Genomic DNA, 12,809 nt, shown 5'->3' on the forward strand with positions numbered 1-12,809 from the left:
CTACTCATGCTGGTGAGGATACTAGCCTACTACCGATCACCATGCCCAGGGTCAATGCAGAAACATGGGCTGGAAAGGTTAGAGCAAAAGGTTAAGGGATGGAAATTAAGAGCAAAAAGGTAAAGTCCAAGAAGGATCGTAAAGTTTGATAACTGGGATGGCGCCGATTTACAACAGTGTACACACACACACACACACTCCATGAAAGCTACTACCCCCCTTTTTAGGGAGTAAAATGGGACATGCTTTGGAGTACCTCCTGTGAATACAAAGACGTGTTTTCTTCCTTCTTCTCTATCTTCTTTCTTCTCAAATCCCCCATCTCCTTCATTAGGCAGAGAGAGCATTATATTTTGGCATGGCAGTTTAGGTAAACAAGGAAAGGACTGATTTCCTGTTGGATTCAGCAAATATCTCCCAAACAGTAACATCATTATACCCACACATGCAGCTAATGGTCTGTGAAAGAACGTGCAGCTAGTGGGGGGAGCCAGTGTGACTGATGACTAGATTCAGGCAGAAGGTTACCCACTGCTTCTTGCTAGATCCAGTTTCCAAGAGGGCCAGAAAAAGCACACCAGGCAGACAGCCACCGGCTCTGATGTCAGCTTTGCTGCCCACATCACACGTTTGATGGATGTGGCCAGTTCTAATTCTTGGAAAAAGCTGTACAAGGGTTGTGCTGTTATACCTCTGAGCTGAAGAGGGAAGGACGTGGGAAGATCAGTGGCTGGCACGACTTATAACTAGATGAAGAATGTTAACAGAATACCAACCACCAAATTCCAGACAGAACCAAAACTGTCAGAAGACTTTGACCTCAGCACACATTAGTCTTAGAGAAACTAAAGTCCTAGTAACCTCAGCTTACTATTCAGAAGCCTAATTTATCTGTACTCTACTAGACTTTCACTCTACAAGAGCATATTAGAACTCATGGGGAATGTACCTTTCTACTATAAATCCCACGTGACCCTGAGATTTAGACATTCAAGATGTAGGAAGCAACATATTATGGGCAGCAGAGCACATTAACTGTCTTCCCAAACATCTAACCAAGGAGCCAGTGGCAGGTACAGGGTGCTCTCCAGTTAGCTCGTGAAGGCATGCTTTTGATACAGCCAAGGATTTGATTCCTCTCTGGACAAGCTTCATGTAGTCTGTGCTGGGCCACAGCAGTTCCTCTTCCCTCCAGTCTTCTCAAAAATAGGCATCAGAGGGAAATGGAGGAAGGCCAGTATACATCAATATCAACCACTGGAAAACTATAACTAAAAAGGACATTCTCCATTAATGATACAAGAAAAATTGCATTCCATAGATTTTAGTGTTGCCTGAAAAAAAATCCTTCTCAAGGTCTGGTTATAAGGATAATTCTGAAAGTTTAAGAGGTGGCTCATCGTTAAGCTGACAAAAAGCACAGGCTACTAGCCATTGGTACACAGCATTAACATGAGAACAAAAATGACTTCTTAAAATTATCAGAACAACACTGGGTAATAAACACTGGGCTGTGTATTACCATTAGCAATGTCCTTAGCAGCTAAAATGTTGTCAGAAAGGGGAAGCATCCTCAAAGCAATCACCTCTTTGTTATCGCTGAAGGTCACTCTTAGCCTTGAAGAATCAAAATAGAGCAAAGGTATACCTCTGAGGTATACTGATCCACAGGAAGCCTGGCTGTAATTCTCTGCAGTTCCTTTCAAACACAGCCATACAGTTCAAAGAGACCTGCCTATCTGAAGCTACATGCAAAAGAGAGGGGCACTGGGCTAAAAATAATAGTGACACAAAAGGGTCAAGAGAAGGACTCATTTAATCTCCCAAACTTGGAACAGAGGCACCGAACATGAATGAGGGACACTGGCAGAACTGACCAAGGATGAGAAAAACAATGCTGAGGAGCTGCAAGAAGGCTCTAAGACCAGAACAGCAGCAGGGATAGTAGGGTCAGGACTAAGACCCAAGGCCAGTGGCATTTGAGGAATATCTGAACAGAGCCCCGCTCCGCCATGTTCTAGGCAATGCTAATAACCCATCATTGTCCTAGGTGCTGAATCATAAAAAAATGAGGCTGTTGCCCTCATTGAAAGCACAATGAGACACCGTTTCTTGTCACCTCGGCATCTTAGGGTCTAGCGCTGCCATTTCTTCAGTACAGAAGTGCTTTCTGGAAACACTGAGAATGCAGATATGAGATGGATAAAGTCCAAGTTAATGGCTCTGACTTGTTCACGTTCTTTAGGAAATCTCCCCCAGCCCAGAGGTGTTTATTTTATCCCGGCTGTTCCTCATTGGAACGGATGGTTTGGTGCTCCCTGCCAAGTGCCTCTGGCACAGGCTGAGAAGATCATCCCAAGAACATGCAGTGTGCCAGATGCTTTCAGCAGGATGTCAGATTTGACAGAAATGGGAGAAGTCAAGAGGTTGGGTGGGAGGGACGGGAAGGCGGGGCGGGGGGAGAGAAGCTACTGCATATCAATGCCCAACAAAGCCAGGATAGTCAATTTTGTAGTGTATTTCACGACAGAGAGATGATCAGCTCTCTACTCAGTGGGGTTCAATAAAGCAACAGATCCAAGTAACCCACGCATAGCACTGTAACATTAAAGAGGAGAGCTTCTCTCCTATTTCTTTGTGGGAATGAAAAAACTGACAAGCACCAGAGTGACAGATGTCATAAAACAGGCTTTAATGTCTCCCTCTTACAACATGGTATTATTGCCTAAACTGGAACTGGCACACAGCTTCCAGGACTGAGGCTGGCATGTCCCCTTGCTGCTGTGTAGCTGGAGCAGCCCCAGGCACTCAGCTCAGTACAAACTCTGGAGTCCAAATACCCACATCTGCTGTACTTCACCAATTTTGGAGTTCTGGAGCTGGCAGTTTAGATTCTGTTTATGCCAAGTACACCAGACACTGTTCTGTCTCTAGGTGCTGACTACTCCCCTCCCCCCAACATTGCTGTTCTCAGCTTTGTGAGGTACCAAGGAATGCCCTGCCTTTGCAGGGCCTCAGGCTCCCAACACTGCAGGCTTGAATCCTCTGTTCTGTTTGGTATTTCCTTAAAACATACTGAAGTGTGAACCAGCTAACATGACTACCCCTGCCTATGGGACTCTTGGAAGTCACATCTTCCAAGTTTCTTCCCAGTTGATGGCTCTCTTCTGTGCCACCACAGTAGCGCAATTCCAAAGCACTGCATTTAGGAGTGAAGACAGACAGAAGTCTATCTTCTTTCTAAACCCAGTTTGTCCTTGTCTTGATGGCTTTAACTCTTTGCTTCATTAACATGCACATCTGCGTGTACACAGAACTCTGGAAGGGTCCTCTTATCTGAAGACTATGCAAACATTTTCTCAATTCACAGAATTATCCCTTTCGTTGAGTGATGTTCAAACAGCAGACAGGTCTCTGCCTTCCCAGATGTCTTCCCGTTGCTTGGCTTCCAACCGTTTTCTCTCTGTAAATAAGGGCAGTGTTAAAGTGGTTGCATATTTCATGTACCCAGTGACTTTCCCTTAATCCAAATTACAAAGCAGATTTTAATCATGAGACAGGTGGATCTCCTGGTCTTCTCTCACCTGATTCCACGAGTTAATACCTTTAACTTTCCAAGTGCTTTGTAAGTGGAAACACCACCACTGTACACATTTACTACTATGTAATAATAAAACAAAGATAGGAGGCTAATAGAAATAAAAAATAAAAAAAGTCAGAATCTAGCAGTACCCAGTATCCACTCTTGGTGATATGTATTTCTTTTAATTCTACTTCTCAACTGTGTTTATTGCTTCAATATAATTATTTCTTATTCCCAGTTTACTGACTTTTACAAATATTTCAACATGGATCAAGAATATGTTTCAATATTCTTCTTCTACCTTCTTACTCAAGTGGGAAATGACAGCCACTGAGCTTTGGTCATATCTCCCTACTATAACCTTACTGAAAAAAATATTTCGGAGGCAAACTGAATTTCAGAGCACTGAAGCCTCAGAGCACTTTCAGAAGCCAGAATCTTCTGGAATATATACTTCTAATATACAAAAATGACCACAGATAATGGAGGAAAACTAAGGACTATTTCTAAAAAAAAAGTACAAATTTAGACAACATAGTCTTCAATTTTTAATACAGAAGCTTGGTTCTCCATTTAACACTTTCATTAAGACCTGAGAAAACAGAGACCATATATGGTTTGGCAACTGAAGCATTTCATTAGGTGCCATAAATACCAGTTCTAATTTCATGGTCAGTCATTTATCATGATACCATAAAATGTAGATGATAAGCCTTAATACTTCCTTCCAAGGGCTACTGTTTAATATTGATAATGTTTGTAAAAGATTCTTCAAGCCATAAAACAGAGGGATTACAGAAATCAAGATGAATTTAAAGTTAACCCTTGCCATTTTGACCTATCTTTTCAAATCCACAGAATTCCTTACAAAATTCCTATAGTATATCTGACTGCACTTTAAGGGTAAAAAGAACTTGATTAAAAAGCTGACTGGCACTTGGAAATGCAAGAGGGAGAAATTCGCTGCTATTTGGGCACCATCTTGTGGCATTATCTGAATACAGCAGCAAGGTTACAAGAGGCAAAAACGGGATCAGCAAATTTCAAAATGAAAGGCATAGAGTGCCCTGCGACTCAGCCTGAACTGGGTTAATATTCCCCGGAAGACAGCACTAAGGATAAGTGGCTTGTCTAAAGGGCTCCAAGTTACTTAGAAAGGCACTGTGGTTTAGTTCTTACAAACAGGAAGATGGTAGGAGGGGATCTAAAGGCAAAGGCAAGCTTGGAGGACAGTGATCAGAAACTGTTCTGGATTCCAAGAAAAAGTGAAGAAATCATAAAAGTGAATTTTTAGAACTCAAATTTTTCAATAAGCTCAGAAACTTAAAATTAGAAAGGTAATACAGGAAGTGGTATAAAAGGCAAAGAAATCCAAGAGCAGTAGAAAAATGTAATAACTGACCCATAATCCACAATTCCAAAAATCAAAATAGTTCAGAGTTCTGAAAACAAAGTTGCTGTTGTTTTTTCTTTATTTTGGAGGCCAAAAACTCATGTGGTGGCAAATCTGACCTAAAAGGACACAAGGCTGTTTCTCGTCTTTATATATCCCATTCAATGTGAAGAGTCATACACGCTGCTGCAGAAATGCTAATGTTAATGGGTTTAATTTTGACCCCATGGGTGGTTACAAAACAAACAGTATAGACACCATCTTACCTTTCTAAAATCTGAAAAGTTCAGAATCCTGAAACATTTCTGTCCCCAATTTTTTTAATAAGAGATTGTAGATTTGTATTACAAAACCTATTCAGTAAATGTAAGTGGAAATTCTGGTGGTAAACCATATAAGAAAACAAGTAAGAGTAGAGACGAACTGAGAACACAAAAAAACAGTGAAAATGTGAGGCATAATTTACAAACACTGAACATGAATAGAATAGAAAAATATAGGTTAGGGAGGGACTTAAAAATAATTTCTTCATTTTAAGGAAGAGTAAACAGAAGCTTTGAGAGGTTAAGTGACTTGGCTAAGGTTACTACATAATCAGAGAAAGAACTGAAGCTGGAATTCAGGGCCTTAATTCTTAAACCAGCATACTTTACTGTACACTATCTTGACATCTTAAAACACCATCTGAAAATATCTACAAAGAAAAGGAAAAAAATGAATTGACAGGAAGATAAATAAACGTCTTTTTACTAGAGAGAAACGAAAGCTGATAATAGCTGACAGACTGCATGACAAGCGCTCCTATTAACTTTACCTCCAACAATTAAAACAAGTAAACAAAGTAAAGAGAAAGTCCAAACAGCAGTCATAAGAGCAATGAATTAAGACAGAATAGCATTAGTATGCAGTGATTAATCTAAAACATTCACATAAGCTGGCCCTGAAGACATTCATTCCTGGTGTAATAATAAATTGACAAAAATGACTATGATAAATGAGTTGATTGAAATCACAGTATGGTCAGCCACCATTTCTCACTGAGAGAAAGGAAACTGTTAGAGATTGAACAAGGGCCAGTTCAGTGTCACATTTAAAAAAAAAAGGGATGATCCTGCAAATTAAAGACTTTCAAATTTTACTTCTACACCTAAGAAAATAATTGGGGGGAAATCATAAAATCCATTTGTAACCACCTACAGAGAATTAATCAACATGCTCTGTTAAGAACAAGTCTGGTCAAACTAATCTAATTGCCTTCTTTTATGAAGTGACAGACCTGGTAGATCAAGGAGAAATAATAAAAGCAACCTCTTAATTTTAGCAAGGTTTTAAGATTTACCGAGTATTTATATAATCATCAATATACTGGAAAAACAGAGTGGATCACATAAGTGTTAAGGGTACATTTAACTCTGGAGAGTGGAACGATTACCAATGTACTGGAGTCAATACAAGAACTATATATTTATTTACTTAGCAAGAGTTGGTGACTGGTCAGTTAATCGAATTTATCATTTCTGATCCAGATGAGGGATGTAAATTTATTAAACAGCAGGCAACACCAAAAAATGGAAATACTCCATCTCAGAGAAAAATGCGACATTAAAACAGAAGAAAATGTGGTTAGAAATGAAGAGAACTTTACATACCAGGTGAGAAAAGACACCAAGAAAATGCCAAAGACCTAGACTATGAGCCTGCGATGCATCACTGCCCTTTAAGGCAGAATGACAGAATAGCTAAAAAGGATTTCAGAAGGTAGCTGCTGGGATTAAACTTGCTTTTATTACAGTTGGCTCTCTAGGTCTTACATAGATAATTTTACTTTTAAGTTCTTAGTGATTTAATTAGTCAAAGTAACCCAGTAAAAACCCACTTAGGTAACCAAATTATTGTTTACTTACTCTGCCTTTCAGGCCTATGAACCAAAAGATGGCCCTTTAGAAACAGCCAATTAATCGCCTAGCCCCAAGAGGAAAATGAAACTAAGTTATTAAGTAAAACTACAGCAGACTTTGAAAATGAAGAGGGTAGCTTATTCTGAGGTAATGACACTCAAACAAAACCAAACTCACTGCCATCGAGTCAATTACCGACTCATAGCAACCCTACAGGACAGAGTAGAACTGCCCCAAAGCATTTCCAGGGAGTGCCTGGTGGATCTAAACTGCCAACCTTTTGGTTAGCAGCTGTAGCTCTTAACCACTACACCACCAGGGTTTCCAAGGTAATGATATTTACCTCCAGTTTTCAGTGGGAATCAAGTGTTCTGAATAAGTGAAATTTTACTTGTATGCCTGAGTTCAGTCTTTAAAATAGGATTTTATCATTTAGCATGAATCACCAGTTTAAAACACATGGTTAAATCAAGTAAAGAGCACTCAGGAATGAGCTGTGCTTTCATTTCCTACACTTAGTACAGCTCCAGTCTGTCAGGGACTCTGCTGGACGAAGATACTCTCCTGATACACCACATACTAAAGCTCTATTCCTCCTAATACATACAGTACAATTTGCTTAAAATGATTCGGGTACTTTCTTTTTCTCAATTCTCAGAGTAGCTTTAATTCTCAATCTCCTTTTAAGAATTAAAGCATAGACTTCTCGTTAAAAAGCTAAGGAGATCAAAGGCTGGTGTAACCTAGCAGGGAAGTATTTAAAACACAAAATCACATATTCCAAATTCATGAATTAGGAGGGTTTTATACATACTGTTCAACTCTTAGTTCAACTCTCTGGGCTTTATAAAGACAAACATGGAGGACTAGCAGAGACATGAATGAAATCAAAAGGTGATGAAATAAGATTTATAAAGAAAAGTTGAAGTCACCATATCATTCATGTATTCATTCAATGAACATGTATTGAGTACCTTCTTATGCACCAGGCATGGTGCCAGATACCATAATTCTTCAAATGGAAGACAAAAAGGCTGGGAGATTATTATACACTATTATTAATAAAAGTACCTATGGTAAAAAAAAAAAAGGTAGATAGGTTTTAATTCCCATGCTAATTCTGATCAATTGGCAATGGTCATCTCAAAACTAAGAATGTCTGATTAGCAATGACTGCCATGGGCAATGGATGAGGGAACAGCAGTACGTAATAATACATATTTGTCATTACTGGCTCATATTATCATAATGAACACTAAATTCCCAACAGTCATATAAAAACAGTATCCTGAATTTGTAAAGCACCTTTTTAAACATTTTTACATGTTAACTTATGTTGTGCCCACACAGTTCTACAGCTAGGTAAGTATTTTGTTGACAACTGGGGCACAAAGAGTAGATGTGACTTGCCCACGGCCACACAGCTAGTTAATGGCAAAAACTCCACTAGAGCCCAGATTCCCTCATTCCTGAATGATCCTCCCTTGATCTTTATAGTTAAGAGCAGATGTTCTCTATAGCTACTAAGGAAAAATGAAGACCAAGTGGTTTAAACTATCATGTAGATTTAAGTTACACCTAAGGAAGAATTTTCTCAGGGTGAGAGATCTTAAACACTGATACAGATAACTAAAAAGAAACCTGTTGGGCGTGCGTATGAGGCCATTAAAAACACCATCGCCTGGGTCAGGTGCGCCTTAGTCCTTAAAGTGACATCTTTGCTTTTTAACACTTTAAAGAGGTCTTCTGCAGCAGATTTGCCAGTGTAATGCACCATTTGATTTCTTGACTGCTGCTTCCACGGCTGTTGATTGTGGATCCTAGAAAAGTGAAATTATTGACAAACTTAAATCTTTTCTCTGTTTATCATGATTTTGCTTATTGGTCCAGTTGTGAGGATTTTTTTCTTTGTGTTGAGGTGTAATCCGTACTGAAGGCTACAGTCTTTGATCTTCATCAGTAAGCGCTTCAAGTCCTGTTTACTGTCAGCAAGCAAGGCTGTGTCATCTGCATAACGCAGGTTGTTAACGAGTCTTCCTCCAATCCTGATGCCCCGTTCTTCTTCATATAGTCCAGCTTCTTGGATTATTTGTTCAGCATACAGACTAAGTATGGTGAAAGGATACAACCCTGATGCACACCTTTCCTGACTTCAAACCACACAGCATCCCCTTGTTCTGTTCAAACGACTGCCTCTTGATCCATGTACAGGTTCCTTATGAGCACAATTAAGTGTTCTGGAATGCCCACTCTTCGTAATGTTATCCATAATTTGTTATTATCCACATGGCCAAATGCCTTTGCATTGTCAATAAAACAGAGGTAAACATCTTTCTGGTATTCTTTGCTTTCAGCCAGGATCCATCTGACATCAGCAATGATATCCCTTGTTCCACATCCTCTTCTGAATCCGGCTTGAATTTCTGGCAGTTCCCTGTCAATGTACTGCTACAACCATTTTTGAATGCTCTTTAGAAAAATTTTACTTTCATGTGATAGTAATGATATTGTTCGATAATTTCTGCATTCGGTTGGGTCACCTTCTTTGGAATAGGCATAAATATGGACCTCTCCCAGTCAGCTGGCCAGGCTGCTGTCTTCCACATTTCTCGACATAGACGAGTGTGCACTTCCAGCACTGCATCCTTTTTCGAAACATCTCAGCTGGTATTCCGTCAACTCCTCGCGCCTTGGTTTTCACCAATGCCTTTAGTGCAGCTTGGACCTCTTCCTTTAGTACCACTGGTTTTGATCATATGCTACCTCTTGAAATGGTTGAACATCGACCGATTCTTTTTGGTACAGTGACTCTGTGTATTCCTTCCATCTTCTTTTGATGCTTCCTGCATCATTCATTATTTTGTCCATGGAATCCTTCACCATTTCATCTCGTTCCCAATAAACATGAGTTTCCTTCCAGTTCTTTAATCAACAAAAATGTTTTTATGGCTCTTATTCTTAATTTTTTTTTTATTCTTAATTTTTAAATCTCCGGAACTGAAATGAGGGGAAATAGTTGCTTAAAATACCTAACAGAGGTTCATATTTTCTTCCGTACTCAAGGCGGACTTTCCTACTAAAATGAATGTGTTAAGGAGAGGACAAAATCTTGCCACCTCTCTATTCTTCTAGTTAGGGAACACAATGCTTTGCACAGAGCAGGTGCTCAGTGAACACCAAATTTAGTTGACAGAGTATTATAGGGATTTTAAAATAAAAGAGTAATAACAAAAATTATGCATTGGAATCTGTGCTGGACTCACCATATAAGGTTATTGCTAATATTACTAATAAAAACGACAGTAGCTAACATTCATCACATATTTACCACAGGCCTCTAAAAACAGGAGGGACAGAGTTCCTATGGTTTCTGAAGATGGCTACATATTTTTCGTGGATTATCTCACTTATTTCCACCTTATGGATGAGAAGACGGGCCTGGACAGACTAATTTGCCCCAAATCACAGGGCCAGTAAACGGTAGAGCTAAGACTGGGACTCAGGCAGCCTGGTTCCAGAGCCTATAACGCTATTCACTATGCTGTACTGATCCCTCCCACCAGTGGAAGAAGAAAATCTTTGGAACAAAAATATTTATTCTGCTTAGTACCTAAATACTATTTTTAATTTCAACACGAAAAGAATCTTGAGGTAAGAGGCATTAGGCTCCATGCAGGCAACAACTACAAGAATATTTGCTAATATAGAAAGAAGCCAGAAAGAGATACTTCAGGAATTTTTCCATAGCGGTTCTTTCAGACATGAAGAATGGGTGAGCTCTGAGGCATAAAAAAGGAAGAGCCCTTCAGAATCTGCACAGCCTTAGCACCACTGCATAGGCAGAACTTATCACAGTGGGTCTCTATTCACAAATAAAGGCCTTCTTTTAAAAAGTCAGTAATAGAGTACCCCCTTAGCCAACAGTCTCACTTAATTGCCTCACTGAAATGTCCTTTGTATAGCTGGGCATTTAAAACAAATGCTGCAACTGGAGCTGCATGTTGATGTCCTACAGAGAAATAGAGGGGAATACTCATAGGATAAAAAAAAAAAAACACCCAGTGCCGTCGAGTCGATTTCACTCATAGCGACCCTATAGGACAGAGTAGAACTGCCCCATAGAATTTCCAAGAAGCGCCTGGCGGATTTGAACTGCCAACCTTTTGGTTAGCAGCCGTTAACACTTAACCACTACGCTACCAGGGTTTCCACTCAGAGGATACTCATGCAAAACAGCTGCTGCTATCTGTAGAGATACTCCCAGAGGGAAACATGATGCATTACAAAAGGAGTCACATCCCCTTCTAAAGATACTGCTGTTACCTACCCTCTATTGATCTTTTGAGATAATTGTGGTTATCCCAGAGAAATTATTTTCTTCAGAAGAGAATCAATTAATGAAGGGTTAAGGACATCACACACTCTCCTACAGTCTCTGTATTATTGCAATCTATTGAAACCAGAAGAATCCTGTTTATAGAAACAGAGGCTTTTGAGAGAAAAATGCATTGGAAAAATCAAAACTGCCTCATTATCATCATTAAGGTTTCAAAAATTAGTCAGGTTCAACTCTGAAACTCCAGCACCTGCAAGACACACTCTGTCACTGGTTATCTGGCCAGCGCAGCTGAGAGCCTCAAGCTGCCTGCTATCACCAAAGCAGAGTGGACAGGAAGTATTAATGGCCTTGTCAGACCGGCAATAAACAAGGAGTTTGAAACTTCAATTGGTTTAAAGGAAAAATGAAGTCACTTTTCAGTTAAGCGGAGTTTTCAGGTTCAACTGCCTTCACAGATCCCACAGATCGAGGGCTGAGGCAGTGAGACTGCCTAAAGCCTGAAGGCTGATAAAAAGCACTTAGGTGCCAAGCCCCAACCCCAACCCTTTACAAACAAGTCAACAGCCTACATATAAAGGGGAGAGACAGATTTTAACTTCAACCGTAAACTATGGGGAAAGACAAATCCTGCTTGTGGATCAGTGGAAATATTTTCTGAGAACTCTTAGGTTCTGGTAAATAATCAGAAAGCAGGTGAATATAGATGTACTCTAATGGAGCCACGCAGGACTGTCTTAAAAGAAAAAAAATACCTCCTATGATTATCATCATCAAGGCCAGTTGCTGGCTTTTCCTTAATTTGTCTTCTACCTAAGATCGAAACCATTTAATAATACCACGGCTATCATGACCCAGTAAAACCACAGCAAATAATGTTTTCTGCCTAGGAGGCTATTAGGTCTTCACAGGTCTTTTGCTTCCGAATTAGAAGCAAGAAATGTAGAAAAAGTCATGGATAAACTGAGAAGGCAAACCTATCTCTTGGAAAACAAGAGTAGGACCATTGTTTAGGATGTACTGGTGTGTGCAACAGACAGACAAATTCTGAAATGTCTTCCTCCTGCATACAAGGCATGTAGCAATTTCAATTCACTTGAGAGGCTTTAGGAAATGGACAACAAAATAACCTTGACAAATAACCTTGAAAGGAGTTAACTAACCCTCCAGATACCACTGGATTAAGGTGAAAAGGGAGGGGTGGAGCATGTGGATACCAAAAGGACAGGCTTCATTCACTTTTTCCCCATATGCGCCTTACGGTAAATTCTGAAGGGACTAGAGAAAGCAATCACTTTAACTTACCTCGGGCTTCTTGTAGTTTCTTGAGTTCTGCTTCTCGTTCTGTTTTACTCTGCTTACTTCGAACCCCAAGGGCACTGACGACTAACCTTCTAGCTAAGGCTGCTGAAGTCTCAGGACGCTGCTTTGCTGGCTGGAGGAATTCTGAATGGAAGAAAGGGAGGCAGAAAGAGGGAGTAAGGAAGAGAAAGCACTCTGGCTCCAAGTGATTTAACTCAGTAATTAACATACAAAATAGACTAACAAGGGCTGCATCAGCAGTAATTAATACGAGCCTGATAGATGACAATCAAAGGA

At 39.9% G+C, this 12,809-nt stretch overlaps 1 protein-coding gene across 9 annotated transcripts in view; it reads right to left on the minus strand.

Annotated features, from left to right (window-relative positions):
• Nucleotides 1–411: 411 nt before the first annotated feature.
• Nucleotides 412–12,809, minus strand: part of R3HCC1L (R3H domain and coiled-coil containing 1 like) — a 90,542-nt gene continuing 78,144 nt past the window's right edge. For 8 of the 9 annotated variants that reach the window (XM_023546829.2, XM_023546833.2, XM_064269483.1 and 5 more), the window contains 2 exons: nt 12,516–12,656; nt 412–3,463 (listed from right to left, as the gene is read on the minus strand). In XM_023546829.2, the coding sequence (XP_023402597.1) occupies nt 3,396–3,463; nt 12,516–12,656 (209 nt within the window). In that variant the 3' untranslated portion in view covers nt 412–3,395. Of the gene's footprint in view, nt 3,464–12,515; nt 12,657–12,809 lie in introns of those variants that run through there. The other variant, XM_064269485.1, reaches the window with a different exon arrangement.

Source organism: Loxodonta africana, chromosome 16, assembly GCF_030014295.1.
Source record: "Loxodonta africana isolate mLoxAfr1 chromosome 16, mLoxAfr1.hap2, whole genome shotgun sequence".
Classification (NCBI taxonomy): domain Eukaryota; kingdom Metazoa; phylum Chordata; class Mammalia; order Proboscidea; family Elephantidae; genus Loxodonta; species Loxodonta africana.